The 17,104-nt window shown below is 42.4% G+C and overlaps 1 protein-coding gene across 1 annotated transcript in view; it reads left to right on the top strand.

The window, feature by feature from the left end:
* The window catches only part of TRABD2B (TraB domain containing 2B), a 262,469-nt gene that overhangs the window by 151,047 nt on the left and 94,318 nt on the right, over positions 1–17,104 (top strand). Inside the window, exon 4 of the mRNA XM_036388349.1 lies at positions 8,605–8,779. Coding sequence (XP_036244242.1) covers positions 8,605–8,779 — 175 coding nt within the window. The remainder of the gene's footprint in view (positions 1–8,604; positions 8,780–17,104) is intronic.

Genomic DNA, 17,104 nt, shown 5'->3' with positions numbered 1-17,104 from the left:
AGACATAGACCTTCTAAACCCAAAGGCTCGTAGAGTTCTACCAGCTTGGATGTAAAGAAATCCATCTCAGAGGTAACTTAATCTAAATTATTCCTTATTTTTCTCCTCACTGGTCTAGTTCCACTTCTAAAGGCTTTCTTGGAGATGTTCTCCATCTTTTCATCTGGTACTAGACCTCTCATCTTAAAGAAAGTTAAAATCAGTTCAAAAGCTATAATCCAGTTTGTTTCAGATGCCAGCATAACTGGAAGGCTGGTTGGGCTGGGAGGAGCCTGGACTTTCTCCAGGACCAAACAGGAGGGCAGAGCCACCTCTGCAGTGCACTCCCTTGAGGGTCAGCTCCAGAGATCCCATGTCCAGCCCAGCTGCTGTGGTGTTATGAACCAGATTTCTGCTCCTCGCTAAATTATGTGATATTGTGCAAATCATATATTTTGGATCAGACTCACCTCAGGTTAAAATAATATTGCGAATTTCACATACACATTTGAGCTTTTCCTAGAATCTCACTAAACAGGGATGGAAAGAAACTCATTGAAGAGCCCTGAACAATACATATCCAAGACAACCAATCCTGAGTTTGTACCCACTACTAACCAACTGTTTTCCCACTGTGTAACAGAAGACAAAATGAAAAATACCTTTGGAAAAAGAATTGCAGTTCTTTAATAAACCAACCCCAAACCCAAACCTTCTGGTCCCATTTTTTTCACTTTATTGCCCTGCTTTGCCCTTTGATCAGTGTCTTTACTTGGGTGTCATGGCAATATAATAGGTGATGGTTTTAGTGTCTGAACAGGAAAAAAAATATTCTTTGTCAAAGAAAAGAAAGCATTTGGAAGGGAAATAGAAAAACTTGAACTTTTCCATATGTTTGCAAGCTCGTGAAAGCTGGCCTTAAAAAAATCCCAATGTTAAAAGGGTTTTAAGTGTGGCAGGAGTGTCATTAGGTTGTTAAGATTTACCCTCCCCTCTGAAACCCAAACCTTTATTTGCATACACTGCAGGCTTGTCATCCTTAGTCAATTAATGAGCAGGTCCCTGTAATCTGGTCCTAAATATACTCCACATAGTTGGGTGAAGCTTGCAGAAAAGGGGCCGGGATCATTGTTCTGACTGTGTTTTTTTAAGACTTCTTTAATCAAAACATTCATTCAGATAGAGAGGCCGGCTGCATATTTTGGCATCGCGACCAAGGGGAGCAGGGACGGGGTTGGGGTGGGGAGGGAGGCCTTGGAGGAGGGGTTGGTGTTGCTTGCTTCTTCTTTTCCTTTTTTATTTTCCCAAGTGCTTGGAAAGCAGCTATTTAACTGGTGGGGAAAAACAAATAGAAAACATACATGGAGGTCATGACTTCTTAGGGATTTGTTGAAAGTCTTTTTTAACAGGGATACAAGTATCACCCCCCAAGCTGTGAGCGTGTGAGACACACAGCCCATCCTTGTGGCCTTTCTGCCCCTTTTTTTTTTTTTTTTTAAACATGGTTTCTTTTGGCCCAAATGGGCAGAGAAGGTAGAACTAGGCAGGACACACAGCTGTTGTTTGGCAAGGTGCCACCTGGAAGAAGAGCCCTGGCAGGATGGGTTTGGTGCTCCCAGGGAGGGTGTCCAGGTGCAGCAGGGGCTGAAACTGCAGATACAGGGGTGTCCAAGGGCTGCAGCCCACCCTGCCTGCAGGCAGCTTTACACTCAGGCCAGCAAAGACTCCTGCAGCCTTTGTGTCACCTGCAGAGCTGGTTTTAAAAGTATTCTTCACTGTCCATAGAGATTTCACTGGCATTCAGCCTGCTCTTCCCCTCCACATCTTCTCCTATTTGTAGTTTTCCTGCATTTACAAGTTTAGATGCTCCAGTGGCCCCTAGATCTGAGGTAGCCAGTTTGAAACTCTGTTTTCACACTCAGGTTGCCATGGCATGCTGAGGGGTATCCCACTAGCTTTAAGTCAGAGAGGCCAGTTACAGAAATCTCACTAACCTGTGAGATTTCTGTAACTGTGATGTAACTGCAACATCTATGGACCATGAACACTGATGGGAGGTGGGCAGGGATGAGCTCATGGCCAGAAATGGCTCCCCAGAGTTGGTCCCAAGAAATGTTCTTGCTTGTGTTCTTCACTTCCCTTCAAGCAAAAAGTATTTTTGCCTTTTCCCCCCCTCCAACTCTGGAAAAGGGAAAGAAGGACTGGAACTGAACTTTACTTCAAACATGAAGGACTCCTTTTACCGTTCACTAAGACTTGTAATCTATTACTTTAATTTTTAGTGCTTAAGAGAAAGCCGTAATGGGTTAATCACATGCTCCAACTGAAGACTGCTCCTTCCTGGTTTCCCTTTTCCATAACAAGCTGGAAGCTTATCTTCTTGGCAGCTGCCAACTTTGGGCTTTGGGTTAAGTCAGATTAACCTGACACTCCCTCCTTGGCCATTACTGGTCTCCCTCCCTCCCAAGGAAGCTTGGGAATGCTGGAGGAAAACCAGTTGAGTTGGCAGCATCTTTTGCTTTTGTGGCAGCCACGTCTTCCTTCTGGAGATACTTGTTCTCACAGCCCATTCACTTTGCACTATTTCAATCCTTCCTATCAGAGGCTCCAGTAAGAGGATATTGCTCTCCCAGATGCCAGAAGGGTCCATAAATCAGAGGAAAACAGGTGTCTTCCAAGTCCAGAGCAGTATATTTTGCAGCCCTGCAGTAAAAGCCACAATGCCTTGTCAAGGCTGGTTAACAGGAGAGTATCCTCCCTTCATAAAGGAATGATAACTAGATCTCAGATGTCAGCCTGTGACCCAAGAAGGGCTGGTGTGAATTTAGGGCCGTTTGGTTTGCTGGAGGAGCCAGTGGGTGTTGGGATGCTGTTCTGGCTCCCTGGCAGCCCCCATAAGCTGCCTGTCACCTCATGAGATCCTTATCTTTCGTAGAGCTGTCAACTGTATAAAGGTTCCTGACCTGCATGGTGTAGGGAAAATCCTTCAAAGCAGGATCCCTTACTTGTCTTCTGGCCTCTGCCCACGTAAAGCTCATAAACCAGAAGACTAATAAAGAGAACCCAATCTTTATAATGTTTTTAAAAAATTAACGCAGTTGTTGTGATCTGGGAACAACTCCCTGCTCACAACTGGAGATAAGGATTATGAGTGTGGAGGCGGAGCCCTCTTGTCAGGGAGGGATGGATGGGGTTTGTATTGGGGTGTTGGACTGGAACTCTGGAAGCTGATTGCCAGCTCCCTGGCCTGCCATAGCTGTCCCTTTTGACCCTGGGTGTGCTGTCTTCTGTTTTTCTTTGTTTAGCTGTGAACCCTCTGGGGAGAGAAGGAGAAATTAGGAAACAAGGCATTTGTCTTATTAAAGATTCCCTTGCAACTGTCAGTAGTGATGTTGTACATGCAGCAGACTGAAGTTTGGATATTTCTCAGGAGATGAGGCTGGAAATCCTTGAGTCATCTTCTGAATAGGACAGTGGGAGAGAGGAGCCTCAAAAGCCTAGAGGATTGACCAAGATACAGGAAGATAATTGCTGAAGAGGTTTTAGGACCACTGTGTGTTTCATGGCAGGGGCTGGCTTCTCATTTCCCTATCTCAGCTTCCTCTTTTCCATCTGCAAGTAGAATTATGGTTGAAGATCACCTCTGTGCACAAGCAGATGAGGAAAGGCACACAGGTCTTTATTCCATTGTTGGTAATGTTATTTTTTGATTGACATAATATTGCAATTTGAATTCACATTCCAGAAATAGTCTCATCACTGGAACAGAATGAGGCTAAACAAGGTTATCAGAGGATTGGGAAATGCAGTGCATATGAGTAGGAACGATAACACTGTTACTCCACATATGATAATGATTTGATACTGGACTGAGTCTAGAGCAGTTCCACTGTAGATAATAAATCCAAAGTAAAAAAAAAAAAGTAGTCAAAGATGATGGTGCTTATGTGTGTTCAAAAAAAATTATTTGCAGATAGATGTTCACAACTCTGGCATTGTGCCTCTGCCCAGAATATTTGTCCAAATATTAAAAAATAGTAAATTAAAAAAATGGACTTTTAATGTAGTCCCATGTCCATGAATTTTCAGCTGAACTTTGGCAGTAAGCCCTAAATGTGATAAAAGACTCTGCACCAATATATTTTGCTTTTCTCTTTTTTTTTCTGTCTTTTTTTTCTTTCTGTCTCTACAGACAAAGCTGAAAGCTTAGCATAGATCTTGAGTTATGGCTGGTGCATTTTTCTAAGCTAAAGTATCTTGTTAGCTCTTATGCTAATGACTGCAGCAGAATCCAAGCCTCTGTGGAAATTTATGGGAAGAGAGGTTACTGCTGAGCATTGTGTTGGACTTTGGGTCTTCCTTTGGGTCCCTCCAGAGCTAGACTGAGCCAGTGCCTTGTATGTAACATCAAGGTAGAAAGTCTTTTTAGAAAGTCTCTGTCCCCATTTTACAGATGGACTTTTGAGACACAAGAGGAATAAAGCCAAATGCTTCAAAGACACTTAGTGGAGGTTAAGTGCTGAGTTTCCTTTGAAGGTTTAAACCCAAATGACATGCTTGTGATCATGTAAGAGATTTGTATCACCCATGGGAGCAGAACCATTTTTTCAGGGTAGTGTCATAACCACTCCACAATCCTTCCTCTTTCTTCTCCTTAAAGCTCCCACTGACTTCAAAGGTGAAGAATTATGGCCCACATCCCACAGCACTGTGAGCTCAGACGTGTGTACAGAGCTTTATCCACACATATATTCCATCAGGGACACTGACTCAAGTAAAACTACACAGACAGTGGGGAGGGGAAGAAATTTTTGCAAGGCTGGAATTTCTTTTTTATTCTCACAGTCCATTTCTTTAACCTTAAAAGTTTAACTAAGAAATGCAGGGTGTACCTAATGGCTGAGCTTGTGGTCTATCTGTGCTGTCCATAGGAAAGCTGTAACCTAAAGGAAATGGGAATAGAAAAAAGGATTGCTACCTTATTAAGTAAAACAAAATATTCTTTATTTTGAATGCCTCAGTGAGATACATTATTGAGTTTCCACTAGAATTATATATAAATATGAGTTGGTTGGGTTCTTAGAAAACTGCACAGCTTGCAGAGACTGGATGTAAAGAATCTATTTATCTCTTGTCATGCATATCCAGCAGAAGTGAGCACACCCCAGGTGATGCATTTTTCTCCTGATCCAGCTGTTACACTCCTAGGTAAACAGCAAAATTAGAAGTTTGGATTTTTCAACAGACACATAATCCACTCCATTGTACATTTAAATACTGGTAGCAATATTCAGGTATTATTAGATCAGTCCCTCACCCAGGGGCACAGCGAATATCTCAATCATTCCCTCTCAGCTCAAAACCAATAGATTCATATCATTAAAGTGTTAAAATTAATTTTTTCAGAGAATGAAAACAAAATAAAAGTAGAAGGGGGAAGGTACATCCTTTTGGTGCATATTTAGCCCATCCTTTTAAAATAACAATCTTCTCTTTTTCAAAAAACCCCCCGAACTTAAATCCTGGCTCCAGTTAAGAGTTTCCTAATTGTGTGTGACTGTTTCTTGACTTCCTGATCCCTGTCTGGTTTAAGGGTTTCTTAAATCAACAGGAGCAGCTGTCTCCCTGAAGCCAGGCATGGTGTATGTCACTGGCTGTGGAAAGGACCTGGATACAGGGAGGAGCAGAGGTGATTAATGGGGCAAGTGTCACAGCTCAGAGTGTGGTTGCACTACTGTGTAGGGGCATACTAACTGCAGTCATTTATCTTCTGTCCTCTGCCACACACACGCTGAAATACACATGCAGATTTTATTTTTGCCAGGCATCAGAAATGCAGGAGTGCACACAGTGCAGCAGGACCTTGTAGCTGATGCTGTGCCCCTCTAGGTGTTGCCTTCATTTGTCTTGTTCCTTGAGTGAGCAAAAGGAAGATTGACAAAACCCAGTCCTTGGTTTTAAGTTTATCTCTCTGCCATTGGCAAACTTTTCTCCACAGAAGAGAAGGAAAAAAGGGAAGGTGGGAAAAAAAGGCAAGTAAATGTCTCTGTTTTGTGTACTCTATTTTAGGTTAGATAAAGAGAAGGAACAAACTATAGGTTAAATGTGGATTTAGGATTGAAAGTGATGGAGTTGCACAAGGCAGTGAAAGGTGCTTCCCTTCTTGGCAAAGACCTTATACAACATCTGTTTTTTGGGTATCTAGACCTCCATCACCAGTGAGGTCACAAAGCTGCTTGGTCCCCCAGCATTGCTGCTCCTGCTTTGTGTAGGAGCAGGTTGTGCTCACAGGCAAGGCTGTACCTTGCTTTCCCCAAAGCATCTCAAGTGATTCAAAACCAGGTCCCAGCCTTCAGCCAGGAGCAGGGAAGAAGAGACTTCTCTTATGTGGGTGTTGAGCCTTCAGATGCTTCCACAAAATGTCACCTTCCACTTCAGTGCCTAAAGGCTTCCCTGACCTCCTGCCTGAGAGCCCCAGTATAGAGGACATGCAAAGGTTTGTGGCATCTCCATGGAAAAATTGATTTGCAGCTTTGCATTACAGATGTTACTGCAAGTGTAAAATGGCTACTCATTCCTCAGACTTGATTCCTACAATATAAATCTCTCCCTGTTTTTCACCAGGAATGAAAGCCACTATGTCCTTTGCTGCTCTAGCCAGCAGCATTTTATCTCTTTGACACCGTCAGTCTGCTCCTCCATCCCTTTGAGACAAACAGGTATTCTTGCCAGACACAGAGGTAACTTCCTTGGGCTTTCACAGGAAACTGGTGTCTCCAAGAGGTCTGACTTAATGGGACTTATTACTTGTTGAGTGCTGGCTCAGGGCTAAACTGAGAACAAGATGCAAAGTACTTGCATGCTCTGAGGAGTTCACAGGTTACACTGGTGATGCCAAGCCATGCTGGAAAGCCTGGAGGAAGGAATGACTCAGGGTAATGTTACTGAACCCTTAAAGAAGGACATGCTGTGAGGAGCACGGTGATTTGGCAAAGCAGGTTGAGAAGCAGTTTGGAAAATCAAAGGTCCAGCTGGTCTGTGAGACCCAATAGGCAGGGGCAGGGTCTCTTACACGGAGTGTTATCTCCATCCCCTTTGGACCCCCTGGTTCAGGAGATGTGGTCCCCTTTTCTGTCTCACTCAATTGGGAACAGCCTTTAGTGTGAATCCAGAGTGAGGTGTAGACTCATCCTGCATAATACATCGTGAGAAATCTCTCCTGGTTGATCCCTCATGTATATTAGGAGTGATGCAGATGGGGCTGCAATGAAAAAGTTTCAAGGAGAGTCACTGGGAAGATGGAAATCAGTTTTGCTCCCTAAGACTTGCTGAAAACTTTTGGAGAAGCAGTATAAGCAAAGAGGGTGGGAAGAAACAGAAATTATTGTGATAAAACCATGTGAGCAAGTGAAACAGGAAGAGGTGGGCTGAAAAATAAAAACCAAAGGCAAGTTTTAGCAAATGAGTGCAGGAATTTTGTATAGTAGAAAACCAGAGATGGAATTGACCCAAGTAACAGAGTCACTGTACCAAGTGTTTCAGCACAGTGAGTGAGGGATGTTCCCCTCATGGGCTGTGCATGCAATGTCATTACCACTGACTCAGATTAACACTGGAAATCCTGGCAGCTTTACACGTACCTAGGGACTCAGAAATCTCAACCTGGGGTTTGCAGCTTAAGCTGCTTTCCAGTGGTGAGGCACAGGAAAATCGCCAGAAAGTGCTTGGGTTCTGTTAGCAATCATCAAACACTGCCCCCTTACAGCTCTTCTCTCTGCAGGGCATGTGGGCTCCCAAACCCTTGTGGTAGACCTGGGACTTTGTTTCAAAACAAGTTGTTGTCCTAATAATGAGAGACTTTTGGCTTATCTGTCCATTACAGCTTGGGTCTTGGCTCATTCCTGGGTCTGCTGCCCTCACCAAAGTCCTTGAGCTTTCAGCCTTTCTGCTGTGTCTGTAAACATCTCTCCTCACAAAAGCAGAGACTGAAGGAGTTCTTGTGGAAATCACTTCCTCGGATATATCAGGAATGTTCCAGGGATTTATGTGTTTCAATGCATGGTCTTCTCTGGTGAGGCCTAATAGCGTGTAAAGATAAGGGGGTTTACCCTGTGTGCATCTTCCTGTGTCTGTATTTGCTATACTTTCCTCTTTTTAAACTGTTAGGTTCTTAAAAAGCCATATATACAAGCCAAATCTTACAGTCCTTGCTTAGTTCATGGTGACCTCAGCTGAGAACAGATCATAGGAATTTGGTATTAAACAGCCAATGATTTTTTTTTTTGAACAAGAAGAGAATAAAGATCCAAGTAACTCACCCAAATGTAACACCTGAAACTACTTTTTCATGAAGGGACAGAGAAAAATCAAAATTAACTAAAATTTCCTGTAGTAAAGTACTAGTTTCACATTTTTTAAAGAGAGTATATTCATTGGGAATTTCTTTTCTTTTATTTTTATTTTTTTTGAGAGTCCCTAACAACCTTCCATGCTCTGATCCTCTAGTGGTTTTTTTTTGTGATAGTGGTGCTCAGGTGGCTTAAAGAAGGCTGGATTAAAACATGCAGTGTTTTGTGTGTTCCTTAACCAATGCCATCTGGGTTGTGGCTTCTCTCTCTGTTTCAGGTGCCAAACTTCATCAACACAACACTCCCACCCCATGAGCAGGTGACAGCTCAGGAAATAGACAGCTACTTCAGACAGGAGCTCATCTACAAAAGGAATGAGAGGATGGGGAGAAGAGTGATGTCACTTCTAAGGGAGAATAGAGACAAGAGCTTCTTCTTTGCCTTTGGAGCAGGTATGGCATGATTTTTTTTTCTGTTTTACTCTGTTACTATGATTGGAAGTAAAGTGTTTGGAATGCTTTAGGTCTCAGCCTGTGGGAAAATTTCTTACAAGGCTTCCCTTTGAAAGACTTTTGTTTGTCCAGATCCACTTCTAAGTGAGCTGTTGTAGGAGGTGGGTCTAGGTCCAGGCAGGTTGCACACAGGCTGCACTTACTTTGTTTTCCATCTGGCTGTGGAAATGTGAAGCTGTAAGCACTTTTCATGCTGTTGTGTTTGTTCCCTTCCCAGACCTGTGGGCTACTTGGCCACGGGTGTAGAAGATGGTTCAGTTGCCTTTGAATTTGTAAGCCCGGGTGCTGATGGCAGTGAGTGGCAGAACACAAACCCTTTGGTGGCACAGGCATGCGTGTGTGGCTCCAGCACTGGCCCAGGATTTCAAACCCTGAAGTCTGCAAAACAAAGATATCTGCAGTACTTCTGTGAGCCTGCGACAGTACATGCTACTGTCCCCTTTTTCCCTTTTTTATTTCCTTTCCCTTGTCCAATAGAATTCATATTTCTGTGTGATAAGAGTATAAATAATAACTCTTATATTAAGAGTATAAATAATAACCCCAGCTCAGCAGAATCCTGAGCACCAGCTAAGTGTTTCTTTGAGCCTCCCTTGACTTCAAGGCAGGCTGAGATTGCTGTGTCAAGAACCAATCTGCTCCTCCTGCTCCCTCTCCTTGGCAATTTCTCATTTTTGACAGAACTTTGCTTCTCATCCCATGGCTCTCGCTATGAACTTTGGCAACAACTCACCTTTCGCTACTCACTTCAGTGGGAATTTTGATTAAAGACTGTGGGTTTTAGCAGAGACACGTGCATTTTGATGTATTTATTTTTTGAGTGTATCCGGACTGAATTTTCCCAAGCTTATTTAATCTCAGGCTTGACTGATATTTCTGGCCAAGAAGTTTTGCTTAACTGTTTTTACAGTAGGAAAATATATCATGATGGCTCATAATTGGACAGGCATTCATAAAAACCAGCCTGTCTAACCCAAGGTTTACTGGAGATTATCGAACATGATGGCTTAGATAACAGTTTCCAGTTTTGAAAATCCCTTAACCAGTACATAAATGGAGCTGAGGGGATAAACTGGGCATCACTGCCCACTTGTAGTGCTCTACACCTAGTCCACAGACCATGGATTAGGTGGGTCATGGATCCAACCTACTGCAGCTGTTTGCTTGTGCTAATAACAGAGGTGAAATTAAGCCAATGGATGGATGCTAATTCCACGTTACATTCTTTAGAAAGACACCTCTGACTTACGGGAGGTTTGAGCTTTCTTCCCCTGTCCCCATCAGAGGGCACCTACCTGAAACTCTCAGGGAGCATCCCTTGGGAAAGCTGGCTCATAAAGAGCAAGTCTCACTCTGTCTTTTAGGCCCATTTCTGGTGATGTTGAAAACTGCTTTTGTTGCTGGGTTGTTTTGTTTCCCCCAGCACTGAGCATGGCAGGACAGAACAGACACGCGGGTTTATTGAAAACTGGGATGTGGGAGATGCTGAGGAAAGCTTTTTGTTTTGGGTTCTTTGTTCCAGCCTCCCTTTGGCTTTTCTCACCAAATTGGGCCATCCCTGCAGGCTATCCATGCTTTAACTACAATTAATTCCTTCTTTCTTCTTTGGGGTGTTTTTTTCTTCATGCAGAGAACACTAAGAATATTAATTTTTTTCAATGCCAAAACTTTTATGTGACCAAAGTGCAGGCAAGTTCATTTCCTCCTATGATTCAACTGCAAGTTTTTTTTTCTTGAAGGATTTTTGTTTCCTCTTTTCCTCCATGTGCTGAATTTGAAGAGTGGATTTTACTGATAAATCTTTTATTTTGCATTCTTATATCTAGTTCTTTTATTTTGAGGGATTTCTTTGGTATGTGCTTGGATCATTAATTCAAATTGTCTTATAAAACTTTGAGGGTTTGGTTTTGCCTTTTATAAAATTAAAGGATGTTTTTGATGAAAGTTGAGGCCTTCACATATTCCCATGAATTCTGAAGTGGAAAATTTTAGGAATGCACTTTCAGTTAGGATAGGCATGATAGAGTCTATGGGAGTTTATTTGCTCCCAGAGCAATGCAATTTAAGATTTTGCATCTCTAAAACTGTCATGATGAAGGGGAAATAATTTGAAAAAAATACTCTGGACAATGTGCTTCAGATGATATTGCCCTTTATGCCAAGCATGATCTTTGCATTAATCTCTTAATTCTGAAGATATTTGAACTAATGAATGAATAGTAATTAAATTATATATGTGTATTATGAATTGTTTTCCAAATTTCATAATCTCCATCATAGTTTCTGGGAAAGGAAGAATTGGATAAAACTGTGCTGCCAAATAAAATTAGGAAAATAAGTGTTTTTCTAAGTAAGAAAATAAGCCTGTTACGAGAAAAGCACCTTGGAAACCCTTCAGCAAATGCAGTTCTACAGACCAGAGCTGCTCTAGGTGGGAGCCCTGAGCCTTGCAGGATGATTCATATGGACTCAGAAGTATCCTGTTACAAGGGGCTGGGAAATAGGATCTCTCCCAGAAAACAGCCCTCCTGAGGCTGAGCCCTGCCTGTCCCTCTGGTGGCCTCCCTGCAGGGAGCTGTACCTTGTGGATGCTGCTCTAGGGAAGTTTTACCTGGCTTTTGCACAGCTGCATGCAGCAACTGAGGCTCTGTTGCTCTCTTGGAGCATCATCCTCAGCTTACTGTAAGATTTCAGTGCCGTGGATGAGTAGTTCTGTAGCATCTAATAATTAATTATTATAATAAGCCTGACTAAGGTAGAAGGCACCACGCAGGTGTCTTTGCAAATTGCAGTTAGGTTTGGCTCAGTGTATCCTGCTCCATGACTATAGAACCAAAAAGCCACAAAAAACCCCAAACAAATCCAGTGAGTGGCTTCAAATGAAAAACAAGATGATATCCTGGCAGCCTGGTGGTGCAGGAGCCTGGTGCTACTGAGCTGGAGGATGCAGGTGTCTGGTTTTTTGGTAAAAAATGGTCATTTGTGGAAAACAAAATTTCTCTGTTTTCTTCTGGAAAAACAAGTCCATTTTTGCAGATTTCAGTCAAAATCCCAGGTGCTTGGGTGTCATTGCTCTCCTGTAAACTGTGATTCCCACTAAAATTTCACTATGTGCCACTTAGAGCTGTGCTGCAAAGACCTTGTGGTGCATCATAGGAGAGCTGGTTCCGAGTCTGGCCTGTAACAGCACAAGGCTGTGAAACATCCAAAAGACAAATCCTGGGGACAAAGGAGTAGGCAGGGGACAGACATTTGAATATCCAAGCAGGCTGAGATAAAACAGTTTTTCATAAAGTGAAGCAAAGTTTTTTTATGCTGCTGAAAGATGGGGGGTTTTGTTCCAGTCAAAAGTATTAAAACAAACAAAAAAAATTACACAATTCTAAAAGGAACTTTTCAGTTTTCTGTCATTCTTAAAAATAAAAAATAGACTTTTCAATAGATTTCTGCCTTTTCTGTCTTCCATGACTTTACTCACTATTTAAATGTGTTGAAGTAATTCAGACTTTTAATTTATTCCTTTATAAAACACGTAGAAGTGAAAATAGCAATTTTTTTCTTTCTACTTTAATTTCTTTCTCTTCTCCAAGAAAAATACAGGCTCTGGGTAAAAGAGACCCAGCTCTGTACCCAGTTCTGTGGACTTTGTTTCACTCCTGCCAGTGTTTACCATGTTCAGACTTAATGTGAAAATCCCACCATACCTGTAACTGTACCCTAGGAATGAAACAGCAGTTATTGTTTGTGCAGTTAAATGATGTTTTTCATTTAACGGATAGGGTAACTTTTCCCTTTGAATGAATAAAGGTAGCTAAATAGAGCACTTCCAAGTAAAATTTGGGCATTTGCTTGGGGTTTGTGTTTTAAAAATCATGATGGTTTACTTGGAATTATTGATCTGCAGTAACAGTGAAGTGCCTTAGACATCATTTATACAGACAATTTATAAAGGTCCATTTACAGTCAAGAAAGAAACACACAGCCAAGAGCACACGGGCTGTTAAAAAGAGTTAATATTTTGGCAGCTAAGACCATACACATGAAGTCAATGTTTAAGAATAAAATCCACTCTGGCTTATTTCATTTTTATAGGCAAATAATTTTCAAGTAACACTTATGATAACAGATGGATAAATTTATGTCTGCAGTTAATTTGAACGATAATTTCCTTAGGATGTTTTACTTGCAATTTTTTTCTTTCTTTCTTTTATGAGAGCTGTCAGTTTTGTAGCTGAGAGTTGGATTTACTGCTTCAGAAATTCAGATGCTGCTCCAGTTCACAATGTTTATTAGCAGCCAAATCAGTAGGCTTTAAGGCAGTGGGTTTTGTTGCTTAAAATAATAAATATATCATAGAGAATATTCTTTTACCGAGACAGAGTTGAAATGCAAGTACCATAGCATCTCCCATAGCAAGAAGGGAAGTAAATTGTCCCTCGACCACAGTTCTGGGGTGGAGGAGAGCACATGTTAAACCATCCCACCAGCCTCCACAACATCTGAGAGGTCAGAGAGGACCCAGCTGTTGTCTGTGGTGTGGTGGAAGCCAGATTGCCCACAGCTCCCGATGAAGCTGGTGATAAGAGAGATCTGTTTGTATGACAGTCAGAGCACCCTTGCTCATCTGCAGGCTTAGGTGGCTGAGTTTATTTATATTTGTTGATGGATTAGGTATTTCTGAGATGTTCTGCAAGAAAATAAATACAGGCTGTGCTGTAGATGTCTGTGTGCTGCCATGAAAGAAGACTCCATCCCAGAGTAGCAACAGCAGAAGTAGAATTTGATCATTTCCATGGTCAGAACAGGTGAATTCCCTGCCCATCCTTCAGAGTTCTCTCACCATCACTGGATGGGCACCAACATCAGGAATGATTCTGGTCCTCATAAACTAGACTGTTTGCAGGAATTATTGAATAGTTTGGGTTGAAAGAAACCTTTAAAGGTCATCTAATCCAAGCTCTCAAACAGCAGTTACTTTCTTCCAAAGTAAATGTTCTCTGGTGGTTCTTCATAATGGGGCTCAGAAGTGGGGTGCACTTGTTTTCAGTAGGAAAAGGGAGAATTCTGCAACTTTTATATAGGGTGGGACTGGTATGAGAGCACTAGAATATAAAATCTCCTCATTGTAGTCCTCAGCTCCAGCTCTTCCCCTTTTGTCCTCTCTGCAGAGGATTCCCAAGGGAATTTCAGCCCACATCATTTTAGATACTTGGTGCACCAAAGACAGAAGGCTCAGCCTTCGCTTCCTGCAATGAGCAGGAGTTACAGACATCTCCAAGGTGACTCAAGTCTGCAGTCGTCCTGTTCACCACAGATATGTTCTTATTTTTCTCTGAAAACTAAAGCATTCCTGACAAGATATCCAGATGATGTAGCTTGAGCATGCTTCATCAACAGGTAGTGAGCTGACCACAACTGAGCTGGAAGGTAATGGATGTTGAATTTTGGGGAAACCGGCCAGAGGAGAGGTGGCAGTGGGATTTTGTTTGAGAACCGTATTTCTACTCAGTAGTTTGGAAAAGGAAAGGAGGTGATGGATACTATAAGCAACTGCAAACAACTCAACTAATTAAAATCCTGAGAGCCTTTGTGAAAGCCATTAGCACCTGCCATGGGACCTGGCATTGGGGTTCACATGTGTTACTTGGAAGTGTTTTTTCAGGAGGAAAGTGCCTTGAGGCCACTGTCCAACTGCACACTGAGTGTGGGAACTCAGCACATCACTCCGGATGTCCAGAGTTGCCGAGAGAACCCTTGGGGGGCTCAGAAATCCTGGAATGTTGCCAGGAGTGTCTGGCGGCTTGACTTCGATCCCTCTAGGGATGTGCCACCTGTTTGAGGACATGGGAGTCACTTGGGAGTGAATGGTGCAGGAATGATGTATTTACAGGGTGAAATATAGATTTTAAGGTTTTGGTACAGGGGGGTTATGGAGACAAGATGGAGGGATCAGGGCCTGTCTTGTCCTTCTTCTTTCTTCTTCTTGTCATCCATTTTCTGTGGTGATGTTGGCACTTGGGGATTGGTCCATGGTGGAGGTGCACTTGCTAATATGGGTGAAAGGTATTGGGAAATAAAGTTAAATACGATGTACGTAGTTTTTAGTATAAAAAGACACAACCGCCCCATGGATGGTCAGAGTGCCCTTGGCTGCCTTGCTGGTCAGACCTCAGCTGGGCAGAAAGAAAATTCTGTAGATAAGAAATAATAAACAATCTGAAGACTGAAAAACTGAAGAGTCCAGACTCGTCCTTTGAACCGCAGGTGGCCCCAGAGCCACCCTACGTGTGTCTGGGCAGAGACAGACAGCCGACCGGACAACTGAGGGATGGGGATTTACAGCTGTTGAATATGCAAATAGCTGCCTTGCACTCCCAACTGAGGCAGTATTCAGTGTAAATCAGGCACCAGCACCACTGTTGTGTCACTGGGAACCAACTCATTGGAAGTCTGGTTCTTTCTCCACCAGGATTGTGGAGCTCTTTACGATTTTCACTCGTCATCTCAGATCCTGTGTGGAACACAAAAGGAAAAAAAGGAGGAGATGAAAAGAAAAAAAGAAAGCACTTGCAGGCTGGAATATAAAGAGACTTTATCCCCCAGGTCAGGCATCCTGATCCAATGCTGATTAGTGGTGCTACTGACATCACCAGCACAGTTCATCAATGGGGTTGTCTCAGTGGAGCAAGAAGTTGGCGACCAGGAGATTGAACTTGGCCAGCCTACAAAAGAGAAGAAAAGGGTGAATTAACAGTTTGCAGATGCTAGAATTCCCTCTGCTTGTGTTTATTTGGGCATCCAGATGCTTGTAGTGAGGTCAGCCTGTTTTTGTGTATGGATTTCTTTACTATTAGTTTTTAAGGCAAAGTATCACTTTGCTTTTAGAAATAGACTTGCATGCTAATTTTGACCAAACCATGCAACTGATTCATTTAAAAGTCTTCATTAAACAGGCAATGCCTGATTCTCTTTTCAGACACTCTTTTGTAAATCAGGAGATACTTCACTGGGGAAAAGCTTGTTCCAAGTGCAAATCCAGCCTGCAGCCTTTAAAAAAAAATTCAAGAGAACTTTTTAATGTACACTGATCTTGTATAATACAGGGGTTTTGAAATCCCTGAATATTTGCTTTTCACCTGAAGCTTAAATCGGCAAAGAGCACCTCAGTTAAGGAGGCCAAAATAAACCTGCCTGCACCACCCTTTTGTGAAAAGGGAACTTCTGTTCTGAAGGCTCATTCCTGTAATTCTGCTTTGAGAAACTCCTGTTGTATAACAAGATATTAATTGTAGAAACACAGCATGGTCTATGCAATGGTGAGAGCAGTCTTGAGGCCTCTGTCACCTGTACCAACTGAGGAAGGCAAGACATGTAGCAGGTGAAAGAAAAGACTCCAGTATTTGAGGTTGCAATTTGTTTTTTCCCCTGGTATGTCATCACCTAAACTGTTGAGGTAAGCTGGACAAGCCCTGGACTGTGTTTTGGTGGTCTGGTGGAGAATTCATTGTGCTCAACAGGGAGTCCTGCCTGGCCACTGCCCATCTTTGCTTTCATTGTTACTCCACAGAAAGTGTGTGCAACCCCAAATCCTGGTCTTTGTTTGCCAGTTGCAGATATTCAAACAAATGCTGAAAGCAACTAAAACAAGCCTTGCAAACTGCAGTGTGTACATTCACCAACTCTGGTATAATTTTGCCCATGATGAATGGGGAAAGTTGCCTGTGCACTGTAGGATTTGGATTTAAAGAAGCACATACATTAATGTCATCTCCTCTGGGTCCCTGACATTTTCATATCATATTTATTATTATGCCTGTGCCAAGTTCTACTGTATAAGTCTAATTCTGTCTCTCTGTTCTCAAAGGAAAGAAAACTCTATTGGGCCCCTCCTGCCCAATAATATAATGATTTTGGTTATATCCTTACTGTATTTCTCTTAAACATCTGAGATGTAAGAAATGTAGACATAATTTGGGAAATTTTCTCTTCATAACTGAAGAAGCATGAGAGGCTTAATCACTCTGCTGAACAGAAATGGGCTTCAGCATGGGATGAAATACTTTTTCACCCACACACACACGCAAGAGCTTGCTGTGGATTCACAGGCCACCCTGTAGGCTCTCAGGAGACCAGGCAGAGCTCCCATATAACTCTAGGTTTCATAATGGGAGTGTTGAAATCAATATATGGATGCCAGACAATTCATCACTTCCCATCCCAAAACTCAGCTGAAAATTCCCATCCAGCTCTAACAGTGCTGTTGAG

Source organism: Molothrus ater, chromosome 9, assembly GCF_012460135.2.
Source record: "Molothrus ater isolate BHLD 08-10-18 breed brown headed cowbird chromosome 9, BPBGC_Mater_1.1, whole genome shotgun sequence".
In the NCBI taxonomy this organism is placed as follows: Eukaryota; Metazoa; Chordata; class Aves; order Passeriformes; family Icteridae; genus Molothrus; species Molothrus ater.
Note: the sequence above shows the minus strand (reverse complement) of the source record. Positions and strands in the feature narration are given on the sequence as shown.